At 36.8% G+C, this 13877-nt stretch overlaps 1 protein-coding gene across 1 annotated transcript in view; it reads right to left on the bottom strand.

The window, feature by feature from the left end:
* Positions 1–10361: 10361 nt before the first annotated feature.
* Positions 10362–13877, bottom strand: part of LOC140157938 (uncharacterized) — a 29393-nt gene continuing 25877 nt past the window's right edge. The window contains exons 17-20 of the mRNA XM_072181186.1: positions 13137–13369; positions 12715–12783; positions 11752–11902; positions 10362–10518 (exon numbers count right to left, since the gene is read on the bottom strand). Coding sequence (XP_072037287.1) covers positions 10375–10518; positions 11752–11902; positions 12715–12783; positions 13137–13369 — 597 coding nt within the window. The 3' untranslated portion in view covers positions 10362–10374. The remainder of the gene's footprint in view (positions 10519–11751; positions 11903–12714; positions 12784–13136; positions 13370–13877) is intronic.

Below are 13877 nucleotides of genomic sequence, written 5' to 3'. Positions count from 1 at the left end.
AGCACCAACATGGAACTTGCGACTGAGCACCCTTAGCTACGTGAACCATTTGTATTCAAATTGACCACAACGGCATTTTCAGAAATGTCCTAATTTCTCTTTGACCAACTTAAACAAAACTAATACTTAGCGCATGTGTCCTGCAATTAGTCCACAGCACGTTATAGAGAACCTGTCATATTAGATATGCAACCTCTTAAAACAAAAGATACCTTATGTCGTCCTAGACATACACATCATATGTCCATAAACACCAGGCAATCAGAACCATGCGACAATATTTTATTGTTGTCATTGTTATTTGCGATGACTACCAAGCTTTTTTTTTATTTGACTGCAACAGGTGTGGGCAGAGCAAAAACCAATCTAAAATGCACATTTTCTAAAGAATAAGGGCCAAACTAATAATCCCCCGCTAATTGCTTTCTATTGTAGCAATATTATGCAGGAATTAAAATAATATGAGCTAGCCCTAACAAAAGCAGGTGTACATCGTGGATTACATCAAGGTACTTTTTGCTATAACAAGTCACATTATAAGGTAGAATGTCACACATAAGCACCACAATATTGTATATCCAGCATTTTCCAACAGAGGTAAAAGTTGAAGTTTGTTATAAATTTATGCATTAGACAGGCTGTAGTGCTTAGCATGTTATTAGTATGTTACTGGTACAACACACTGCATGCCAATTGTGATCAAACACCCTCAACTCATTGAAATGGTTTTCTTACTAGAGTACAACATTACGAGGGTTGGAATTTATATCTCATTTCATTCATTGGGTCAACATGGCAACAATTTTGGCATTATTGACATAACATTATGAGAATATCATATACACAGATTTTGAGTAATGATCCTCTAAAACGGGGCAGTTATTTTTTGTGACATTTTAAGAACGATTTAAATAAATATTATTACTACTACAATTTATATCTATTTCAGAAATCTACTGAAATTTACAGATGATTTGCTTCAGTTAGCGTACTGTTTTGTCTATGACAGAAACTACAGTAAGCAAAATAATTAAGGTACCAGTTACGTTCACCCCCTGTATATCCTAAACAAAGGCAGATATGTCGTAATTTGACCCAACAGCCAATAACTGCATCTTTTAGCTCGAATTTAAGGCCTCATTCGTTGAAATTGTTCAAGAAAAAGACAAGACGATCCCAAAACCCAAGGAAGATGCAAACTTATAAGTTGCAGTGTTTCACATTGCATGTCCTATTGATTTGTACACAAAACATTCGTGAACAAGAGATCAAGCGCCGTGCTTTCATTGATTAGCACAAGAAACTAGCGTCGTGTTTTCATTGATTAGAACACAAAAGTGCAACTTTTTATTTCGCATCTTCATTAGGTTTTGGATCACCGTTTCTTTAATTCTCAAATAAGGTCTTAAATCAGAGCTAAAGAGTACAGGCATCGGCTGCTTGTTTTAATGTTCACACATTTGCCTTTATTTAGGATATACAGGGATGAACACAACTGGTACCTTAATTCTTTTGCTTACTGTATACTATGATCAGCTCGAAATAGGCGCAACACATATAGATTGGTGTTCACGCATTTGGGCGCAGCACCATAGATGTAAAGTGCGCTTTACATATTGCGTCACAATCTTGGGCTTTTGTAAATTTATGCAAGCGTAAGTTAGGACTTAATTAACATGTGCAGTAACAAAAGACAAACAATTCCCACCTATTACGAGCTGATCCTAGTATACTATACAAAATATAATGCCCATGTTCTCTTAAATATGCGTCTTTTACAATTTCATTGTGTTGTCATCTTCCTTGGACAAACATTTCTAAAAGATGAAAGACCATGCAATCATATCAGAACTCATGTCAAACCCAAGGTGCATTACATAGTGATAGATGTTGATTGCAAATTTATCAAAAAATGGGCATCATGCTTAGGTAAATTGTATTGGGCATAGATTATAAACTTGCCATAAATATTTAGCAATTCATGTGTCTATTAAAAGTAGATCCTTGAAAGATATTTTCAAAATGTTAAAATGTAGTAAAATCGTACATCTCACATATGTAATCGATTGCCAAAGTTATCCGTCACTATGTCTTGCGCTGTGTTTTTCAGAGCTCAACATCTGTCATTATGGATTTACCATGTAGATCCATCACTTTGTAAATGCACCCGACGAATTATGTGACCTGATTGACAGCCTCATCCCCCTCCCATTTACCTACCATTACCAATTAATTATTCAACAAAATTTTACCTACCAATTGAGGGTAGAATGCATTGATACAAGTTTTGGAAATCACCTCAAAACATCCCGATTTTGGTAAATCAGAAATGCATGTGCTATTCCAGTTGAAATCCATGCAAACCCCTATAAGACATGCCCTTAATCTTCCATACACAGAGAGTGAACATCAAATGGGGTTACCTGAAAGGATAACTCCATTTGTAATCTACACCCCCATGTGTGGGAAATTAAGGTCATGTCTTCCATAGTGAGTGTATGAATTTTAAGTGGAATAGCATAATGCAGTAATAATATAAATATCGCAAAAACATTCAAAGGACATAATTTATTTCCTTTGCTGCTTTTGCAGAAGAGTGGTGAAGTATATGTCATTGAGGCAGACATTTTCTGTCATTTTACTGTGTTTCTTTATTTGTGCTTGAAATAAATTGTGCCATTTTTGAATGACCTTGAGCCAACCACTTTAATAATGATTAAAGGTTTAGCTGCAAATGCAATATTTATATCCCAACTACTGGAAATTTGTTTTAATAAAAATATAATCAAATTTTATATCCTGAAATTATAATCAACACATGTGATACTAAGAGTATCGATTATTGCAATATCGTATTTACAAATTAAGACATTCATAAATATGAATAAGACAATTACATTGTCATCATTCCCTCATTCATTCCCTGCAAGGTGTTCAAAAATGTCATTCTTATCTTAGGTTACTGTAAATTTCACAGATAAATTATTTTCATGAATGAATGACCAGCATTATCAAATTTTGCATAAATCTGTAATGCTACTACTTTGTAACTTGTCAAAATTATTATTTTTCTTAAAAATAAATAAAATATTATAATGGGAAGTTAAATTCGCAGTCTGGTCTGTTCACTAAATTAAAAATCTCTTACAAAATAATGTTTTTAACAGTAATTCTATTAAAATTATATCAATTATTTCATTTAGCATTCTAAAGTGTTGATGATAATTCAACATCTTTGCTACTTTCTGGTTGCTTTCAACTAACAATTTTGTGCATTTATGACAAATTATTTTTATAGAGTCATCCTCAAATCATTATCATGTCAAGATGAGACATTAAACAAATTGCTACATACATGTACATGTCTGTAACTTCACTACTGGCCATTTAAGTCAACGGTATCCGATAATCAAGAGTACATATGACATTGATTTGATTTGAAACAGAAAACAACAAAATCTAGCAGGAAAAACTTCCTAAAATGTTGATTTCAAAGTTATTTAACAAAATTGTGACCAGATCTGATCTAATCAGGCGAAAGTCGGCAATAATGAAAATGAGATATTGGCAAAAAGTGAGGGGAGAAAAACAATTAATAACATACAAAAATGGACCTGTAAAAACTTGCAACCAAGTATTCAAGATACCTGGGGATTCAATATCAGTGAGTGTAGGTACTGAGCAAGTTAGTAATGGTAGTAATTCAATTTTCAACATTTCCTACTTTGGCCTTAGTGGATCAAATTAAGTCACAATTGTTTGTATGTTTTTGATTAGATTTAGGGTAGCTAGCATGTACACTACTTAAGTCATCTTCATGCACTTAACCTAAAAGGGGGCAATTCAAAATGTAAGCATCAATCATCCATTGAGAAACAGCTGGCTGTGTTAAGATAACTGGGATATAAAATATATAAAATGTTTTAGGCCTTTATGCCATTTTCAATTAAACAAAAATCTTCCCATGCATTATCAGCATAATTGAAAAGCTGTATACAAAGATTATAACGTTTTGCAAGGTCCTTTTTAATCCTCGCGTATACACGCGCGACATCAACCTGTGCATAGCACGGTTAGCACCTTGTGCAAAATAATACATGCTGTGCTGTTAGCAGTACGCTTAATTTGTAAAAGGAAATCTGCAAAACATTTTACCCAAGCATAATCAGTGTATACGAACACAACTAATTTTACTACACATTGGCAGTCTTATCACATGCAACATTATTTTATGTCACTTTTATATGCTTACTCAGGATACAAAAACCTAACACAGTAATGTAAATGAACTGACATTTCTCAAAAGTCTCCATTTTCGGAACCTGTCCAGCAACATTAAGGAGACATATTTATTATTTCAGCATGCTTGCTATACCATTTTTCACCCTGATGTGGCAGTGACGTCAGAGTGCATTTCATTGGGTGCAGCCTCAAATCGCTAACATATGCTTAAAACGCAGGTGTACGCACACATGCACGAGCGAAACAGCTGCTTCAACACGTTGACGTCACTGCCACAGGTGCAAAATGGTATATGATATACTTCATTATCACCTTTATAACTGAGCGGACATTTATAATTCAAACAACAGGCACTGATTGGTGAACTATAGAATGAGATACCTGTATGTAACCATCATGTGCAAATGTTATGAAATAATCATCTTGGCGCTTTTGATCTGTGGCCTTTTATATAAACCAAGTACACAACATGGAAGTTTATCAAGATAGTGGCCATTGAGGGTGTTATATCTTGAGTTTTTGGCTTCGGCTAAAAACAGCTAGTATAGCTTTTTTTATAGCTGCAAAAGGATTCATCTTTGAAGATTGAAGACACTTTTCTATTTTCAGATTAGTGCAGAGCATGTTGGATAACCGCATGTATACAATTCTATGGTACCCTAATCAGTACACGTTCTCAAAATTAAATGTCTCTATACCTTAATGCATAAGAAACAAAGGCGACATCACCCAATCATAAGGAACCATGTCCTTGACACTCAACAGCTCTCACCAGTTTTCAGGGTTCCCACACCTTGAAGCCTTCAAAATTCAAGAACTTTTCAAGGTCCAAAAGCATGATTTTCAAGGCCTTACCACAACACAAAAATCATGATGCGGCTCTCCATGCGGCACGTATTAACAAAACTGACAGCTCCTCTCCACTCCCTAAATTTTGTCAAAAATTATACTTTAGGTAAAATTCCAATTTTCAAGGACTTTCAAGGACCATGTGCAAATTTCCAGGACTTTCAAGGCCTTGAAAAGGTGTTTTCAAATTCAAGAACTTTCAAGGTCCATGGGAACCCTGTTTATACTGGCTACTACTGCTTGTCTGAAGCCCCACTTAGTGCAAGTAACAGATGCACAAGTAACAGGGGCAGCTTATTTATTCAAAATTTGATATAAACATATGTGATACCATCAAGCATGATAAGATGCTTTTCAATTTTCAATGAAATATTCTTGCCCACTGTAGAGTCTACAATATACAGGAATATCATCAACACTGCACTTGGGGACAGCTTCAAAACTCAACCGGTGATTGGGCCAGGATTCTATTGTTTAGAACAATAGAATGGGCCTAAACCACTGGTTCTGCCAGGGTCCGTGTGGTCGACCTGCGCTTGGGTTATGAAGCTATCCCTATACATTTCTTAGAACAGAATGTGTTTCATTGAACCATTCTTTTGGCTATATATGAAAATCAAATTTTAGCGACTAATAAGTCCAATTGCTTGATCACATCACATATTACCTATCTAGATACATAAATTACAACAAAGACCATGATTCACAAGGGTCACCTCTGTCCATCCCCAGCGCTCCAGTTGGTCTGCAAGTCATCTATCAGACTGGCAATTTCTCCTCGCTTTCCGTTGGCCGTGTCCTCAGAGAACCACTTTGTCAGGCCTCGGACAGGGATGTTTTTGATTGGTTTCTGTTGGTTAACAGGACAAAAATAAATATGATTAATGTTAAGCAATTGAGACACAAACACATAACAGAGAAAATGTTCATATGTGACCTGTGCCCACAAAACCAGGTACATGTCAAAATGCTGTCTTTTGCTACTGTAATATCAAGCTTTCAAATGGCACTTTCTTTTTTGGAATTAATACCTTTTAAGATCAGATGAATTTTGTACAGATTTCTATCAAAATCAGTGCAAATGCCATTCTGAGATATGAAGAAATGAGTTTCTCCAATTATACAGCACTGCATGCAGATCGATAAACGCAGATCGATAAACATCAACACGCAAATATTTCTTAAATCCTCCTCCATTTCTTCAATGCTGCTAAGTATTGGTAAGTACTACAGGTATCATGATCCTATAACATTACAAACTGAATTTCATATATTCGACTAGTTCATATGCAAACACTATTTTTAAACTTTGTTAGGGCCACCAACCATTTGCCCTATAATGCTAGCTTTTATTTGACACCCTACTTTAAACATACCAATATGTTTTTGAAAATATGATCAAAAATTAGAGTCATGCGGTAGCATGACCAGCAAGTTTTAAAAAAAACGACTGATAAAGAAGAATAAGCAGATGCACCGCAAGACTATATTTACATCGAAACAAAACGCTATTGTTCTATGATATTTTTCGCTGGGTACAAAATATATCTAAAACCATGCTAAATCTTATTTACTGTCCAAAGTGTAATATTTTAATAACTCATTAATTCAAAAAGTTATACCAATCTTACAGTCAATCCGATTATTTCATAATAAACTAACATTCTTGTTTATTTCACGCGGTATTTCATAGCCAAAATTAGTGGCAAATCATAGCTAATCATACTGATATCCAGAATCTTTCATCACTGCTACAGCCATACATGGCTGTCACTGTCGCACTACTTTTTGAGATTCACTTTCAAAATATACCCTAGCATTTTCCTGGATACCCTACATACAAATTCTGGATCCCATTCGCCAAAAAATCAAGTTTTTCACAATTCTTTTATTCTTTCCGGACCACAGCATACATTCATATTAATAAATACTCCACTTTCACACGCCGTTATATCGAGACGCCCACGTGGCGAAGTGGTTAAGGACATGGACTTCTAATCCACTTAAGAAGTTTTGCTCAAGTTCAAACTTCCCATCACCTTTTTTTTAAATGTTTTATTAACCAATTTATTGTCATAAATCAAGAATAACACCATTTCGAACATCCATTGCTATTGTGATATTATATTTTTTTTCATCAAACAAACTTGTTTGATTTTTTATTCACATTTAGGCCTAGGGCCTACTTTCACCATGCAGATGCTTTCACCATGCCTGACGATCATGATATTTCCGAATCATTTCACATTTTGGATGCATTGTAGCCGACGGGGACCCAACTAAAGGCTGCTAGTCAGGTGTAGGAATGCGTGTATTTGGATATATGTGTGAAAAAGTATTGTTCCACTAGTATGGAAGGCCAACAGGGACAAAAACGTATCCAAAAAGAGACAACCAAATATGTAAGGCCATTAAAGTCATACGTAAAGACAAATGAGCAAAGCGGCAAAAATACCCAAATGCCTATTGCAAGGAGGGACTGTCCCCACCACCATGACCACATACACACGGAAACCCCGATAGAGAGCAGGGCTTGAAGAATGAGGGAGATTCAAACCACAAACCGCTAACGATCACCAACAACCGCCGCTCAATAGGGATGTCAAACTAGATTGCCCCACATGGTTACAAAGAACCACAAACCGCGAATTTTGGATATCCACCGAAATTGCCCCGCGAGACTACAAAGAAGTGTGGTTATCCAACAAGCTTAAGCTATAAATTATCCCCCCCCCCCTAGAGACTACAGGGCTTGAAGAATGAGGGAAATAAAAACCACAAATCGCGAAAGACCGCCAACAACCGCCGCTCAACAGGGATGTCAAACAATATTGCCCCCCAGGCCTACAAAGAACCACAAACCGCGAAGTATGGATACCCAACCAGTTTAAAAGACAATTTAGCCACCGATAGAGGATAGGGCCTGAACAAGTAGAGAAATTAAAACCACAAACCGCGAAAGAACGCCAGAAACCGCCGCTCACTAGGGATATCCAACTAGATTGGCCCACAGGGCTACACAGAACCACAACCTGTGAAATTTGGATATCCAACAAATTAAAACCACAAACTGTGAAAGACAACCAACAACCGCCGCTCAATAGAGACATCCAGCTAGATTGGCCCGCAGGGCTTCAAAAACCACGCACCTACAAAGAACTATCAACCGCGAAATTTGGATATCAAACTAGATTGCCCCGCAGGGCTACAAAGAACCACACACCGAAAAGTATAGTTATCCAACGAGCTTAAACTATAAATTAACCCCCGATAGAGGGTAGGGCATGAAGAATGAGGGAAATTAAAACTACAAACCGCGAAAAACCGCCACTTAATAGGGAAATCCAAGAAGACGGCCGCGGCCGGCTACAAAGAACCACACACCGAAAAGTATAGTTATCCAACGAGCTTAAACTAAAAATTACCCCCGATAGAGGGTAGGGCATGAAGAATGAGGGAAATTAAAACTACAAACCGCGAAAAACAGCCAACAACCGCCGCTTAATAGGAAATCCAACTAGATTGCCCTTGAGGGCTACAAAGAACTATCAACCGCGAAATTTGGATATCCAACTAGATTGCCCATGCAGGGCTACAAAACCACAATCATTAAAACATAATTATCTTGCTAAGTCGTGGCACTTAGACGCTTCCGTAGTATAAGCCTTGCTACATAGTTTCAATTTGAAGTAAATCGGACTCTGTGTCTCGTTGGCATCGTCAACATTGGGTATGTGTTGTCCATATTTACATTTTCTTAGTTGCCTTGAATAATTAAAGTATATTAAAATGTATATGTATCCCTATTAACATTACAGTCACGCGGTAGCTGTGACCAGCAAGTTTTAAAAATAAACGGCTGATAAAGTTTTATCAAATTATGTACTGTCATAAATCAAGGATAACATAATTTCAAACATCTATTTTTGTTTTATGGAGTACTTCAGAGTCCGATGACTTTCCAAGCTTAGAGCTGCTTGGCTACATTCATAAAAAGAAAGAAAATCCACCAAAAACGTTGACAACGTAAAGAAAGCAGCAAGTTTAAAAAGCCCCACCTCGCTCACTTTTTGAAACTTGGTCCCATTTTGAATATCAACAGCAAATCGGTGTTTTTAACGTTTAAACAATAGTATCATTGTCATTAAACGCCTACTTGTTATTCGCTTAATTCAATCATTGGTCATGAACTTAATAATTATCATAAAACAAAACATATATATAAGGATATTGGCCAAGATCAACATAATAACCTTTCTGATCGTTCCAGAATGCTAACAACTTAATATCGCATCGGCACATTAAAGATACATAACACTTCTGGAAATGTTTTAAGTTGATAATTATGACAAAGATTAAATCAGTATCTTTTACAAATGGGACCAAGTTTCAAAAAGTGAGCCGAGGTGGGGGCTTTTTAAACTTGCTGCTTTCTTTACGTTGTCAACGTTTTTTGGTGGATAGTACATTACGCGCATTTTCTATATTTGACGAGTTATATTTGAAATTTTAAAAAATGGATATATGAGTTTTGCATTTGAACTAGTCATTTATACTATGTAAGATAAGATTATCTCAGAATTAGGCCTGCCAACATGTTTCGGGTTTTGTAAAAATAAGTCACATGCGTTCATCAGTCTCAAAAACTGTTGGGTTGAATTATCATTCACCAATGCTGCTCCTGCTTATCAATTCATAGTATTGCTGTTTCCTGTGAAAAGCCAAACTCAAATTGTAACAAGTAGTTTAGTAACTTACACTATATAGTTCATAACCTCAAATGACCCCTTGGTTACTTTTGACCTCACATCTGTTGATATCAATCAACATGTCATTGTACTCAGGGTTCACTGTGTCTAAGTCCCATTGAAATCCATTTAGGCATGTGGGGGAAATGACAAATGTTAACCCTTGGTATTCTAATTCAACAATGATATAACTTGACCCCTAAAATACCATCAAAACATCAATATTTATCAACTTCTGTGCATGGTGAAGTATTTTTAACATTTGTAATATGACCTCAATTGACCTCTTGATGACCTTTGACCTTGTCCCTAGGGGTCATTGTGTGTCTAAGTCCCACTGAAATCTATGAAAACATGTGAGAGAAATCATCAAAAGCAGCCAAGGGTTAACAATTTTGACCACACATAAACACAGACAGCCAAAGAGATAAACAGAGCTCATTTTTTAGTTCCCTTTCCAAACTCATTGGCAGCCTAATGGCAGGGTCAACAATTTCAAGTTAAACAGCACTGGAAATGTACCTATTTACTGGGGTCACCTCTGTGTCACCTCAGCCTCCCAATTGGTCTTTAAGTCATCTATCAGGTTGACAATTTCTCCTCGTTTTCCGCTGGCTGTTTCCTCAGGGAACCACTTGGTTAGGCTTCGTATTGGGAAGGATAGATATTTGATTGGTTTCTGAATGTGTTGGTCATGGGAAAAATAATATGGGATGAATAGTTATAAGACAAGAGATAAACACAGGAATAATCAAATTCTAAATTGAAACTATTCAAAATATCTGAAATTGAGAATATAGATACTATGCAATGAAACAACCGGCATGGTAGTAATGACTGAAATGGCAGCCAAGTGTATCACACATATTTTGTGAAATTTGCCCATGGTAAAAGAGCCCATATGGGCCACTAGGAGAATTTCTAAGGCAGGCCTTCTCAACTAGTTTACTTGAAGTGCCAACTGAAAACTTTTAGTGATCTTGAAGTGCCAACATGTCAAGGGAGGACTTTGCGAGGTAGCGCGTATGCATAGCAGGTAAGGTGCAGTGGTGCTTTATTCGGGGGTCCAGGGGGCAGCGCCCCGGAAGCTCCTGGATTTTAAGATTTTTTTAAGGCCCAGATTGGGTATTTCCAATGCGTTTTTGTTCAAGATTTATGTGAAAAAGTTATTAAAATTACCGTGCGCCACTTCGACTGACTCCAAGCGCCACAAGTGGCGCGCGCCGCCAGTTGAGAAGGCCTGTTCTAAGGTATTGCATTGGGTTCATAGTGTACCAACCCAAGGTAAGATTTAAATAAAAAAAAATTTAAATCAAAATTACTGAAATTTAACTGCACAGATAATGTGCTCAAAACTGACAACGTCTTCTGAGTTCCCCAGACTTTCTTTCAATGATTTTATTTCAAAATTACAGACCAACTGAGGTAAAAGAACAGACCTTGCATCACATTTAATGACTGAACAAAAACATTAAAACTAATCTTAAAATGTTTAACCCTTTTTTGCTTTCAGGAAGAGCAAAAAGACCGAAATCAGCTATGAGTCTGAAGATTCTGGAAAGATAACACTTAATGGGGCAACATATGCAGGCACTAAATCCACCCGAATGTGTACTTCCAAAGAATCCAAATCTGCAATAGCTTAACTGCCTACATAGAACAAATTCAATGCAGTAAAAGAGGGATTGTTGTGGCTTCTGAAAACAGCAGTAGTACTGGAAGCCCTTCCTAAGCGCTGCATTATAAAATGTAGTAAGAGTGTGCCTGGGAGACCGTTTGCTTTGACGCACTCTCTACACAGTACAGGTTGCAGTACTCGTGTTTGTATGCAACAAGGGCCAGATCCACACCTCGAATGTACACATTAATGCAGATTTGGTCTCCTACATTAAACAGAGATCTATAAACTTACTTCAAAGAATGTTTCCACATACTGTAGTACAAACACACCACAATCACTATAGTTAGTTTGTTGTGGTACTTCTGGTGTCTGGCCACGCATAGTGTAGCCGTCAAATGTGCAGTTACTTTTCTTTCTCGTTAGCCATTCAACAGCCAAGTATCTGAAGACAAAGAAATGTAATATGACCATTATATTTTGCATAACGCTTTTAGATAGATAAAAAAAAGCTGAATTAACACTTGATTGCTCAGTGAATGTACTGTTCAAAAGCAATGCATCACTTGCTGCTTTTGCATTTTTTACTAATTACAGCAATCAAATTCAACATTGTTGCACTTTGTACTTGCAGACAAGTTTTTCTAGCTAATTAAAATATATAATTTCATTACAATATTCAACATCAGTTTGACAGGTATAGTAAGATGTAAGTACATAGCAATTTAGCCAAGGCAATAAATCAAAATTCCTACTTTGGTCTGAGTGGGTAAAGTGGGATACTTTCAAAGTACAGAAATGTAGTAATAGGGAAAGAAACCATATTTTTGACATCATGAAAATTGTTGCAAATATGTCTGTTGTTTGTTTTGCAAAATGCAATACTGAAATGCTTTAAATTTCACACATTTTTTCCAGTCTTCCAGTCCCATATTTTCAGACTTTTCACACTTGCAAATATTTATAGTTGGCTTTTGCTACGAAAAAAGGGATTATTCCAGGCCCAATTACTGATAATTACCCCCTTTGGTCAATTACACTTCCAGCTGGACAAGCCCACCCCAATGATAAACCACAGCAGACAATCCAAAAGATAGAAAATTGTTATGTAATAATGTTATTATGAAACCTGTTGGCACACTTTTTGATAGTTCTATAATGGGAAATCAGCAGGAGCTAATTGGAGGGATTAGTGGCTTTGATTTTTATACCTTTTTCGTAGAGCAACCAGAGTATACGATCGGTTAATACACTTACTCTCTTAGTTTCTGAATGACATTTCTCCGACAAGGTCCTCTGAGTGAGTCGAAAATCAATATGCATGGGCTGGAAACAAAAGGAAAGCATAGCAAATAACATTACACAACTGAATAATGAAAAATGTTGGCCACCCCTGCTTTGATGTCTAGGGTTTTATGCTTCAATATATGTTAACATTACAAGTTTAACCATCAAAACAAATTCTCACTCTGGGTCATTTAGAGTTTTCATTCTGTAAAATTACGCTGTCAGCTGTTTTTAGTTTCTCATTGCATACAAATTTCCATGCCACAACTGCTAAGCCTGTGAAAACCCCCTTTTGGGGATGCAAGGTACAGAAATGCCTTAAGTAGGGTTTTCATTTGTGCAAGTGGCAGTCAAATTCTTTAAACTGTTTGGAAACAAAACCCCAATCTTACTGTTTGCATTCCTTCATCTTAAGCACACTGGGTGTGGGTTGACTGGATGCTGGTTCACTTTTGACAGATCCTTGCTGAGCTTCTTGCACTTCATTCTGGGTTGCCTCTTGCTTCGGCTCTTGTGGCTGAGTCTCTGTTGATGTTGATGAGCACTGTGCATCCTGGACATCCCATGTACCTGAGGCTGAATCTTGAGTTGCAGAATTGGCACTATCATCTATTGCACTTGTTGTCTAGTGAAAATGAGATGGACAAAAAAGAGTAGTGATTTTAATTTATTACTTCTTTCCATTGCCAAAAGGGGAGGCAAAGCTTGACCAACCAGCACCACCACTATAGGTGCTTCTTTATCAAATCTCATCATCTTTGAATGCTTCAAATATAGTTTGATCTGCAAAATGCAAAGTACACAAACTGAAGATGGGTTTCATTAAGTGCCCCAAGTTGTTTATGCTGCCTTTAGATCTGGTAAAAGCAAAGATATTATACCAGTACTCAATATTCCATATGCCCATGTGCTGTCCTACAGGCACCTGTTATTTGTTTCACTTGTGGGGACCATTTGGCAGAACATAATGTATGGTGGCTTAAACTAAACATTACAAAATGCAGCATATCACCAGTAGCCTTTACTAGCATGACCCATTAATAGATCACGCACATGCATGTATTCAAATTGTAGTTGCCACAAGCATGGCGAAACAATTTGAAGGTCAAGTCCAGGTTCCAAGGTTGATACAT

This window comes from Amphiura filiformis, chromosome 7 (genome assembly GCF_039555335.1).
Source record: "Amphiura filiformis chromosome 7, Afil_fr2py, whole genome shotgun sequence".
Classification (NCBI taxonomy): domain Eukaryota; kingdom Metazoa; phylum Echinodermata; class Ophiuroidea; order Amphilepidida; family Amphiuridae; genus Amphiura; species Amphiura filiformis.
Note: the sequence above shows the minus strand (reverse complement) of the source record. Positions and strands in the feature narration are given on the sequence as shown.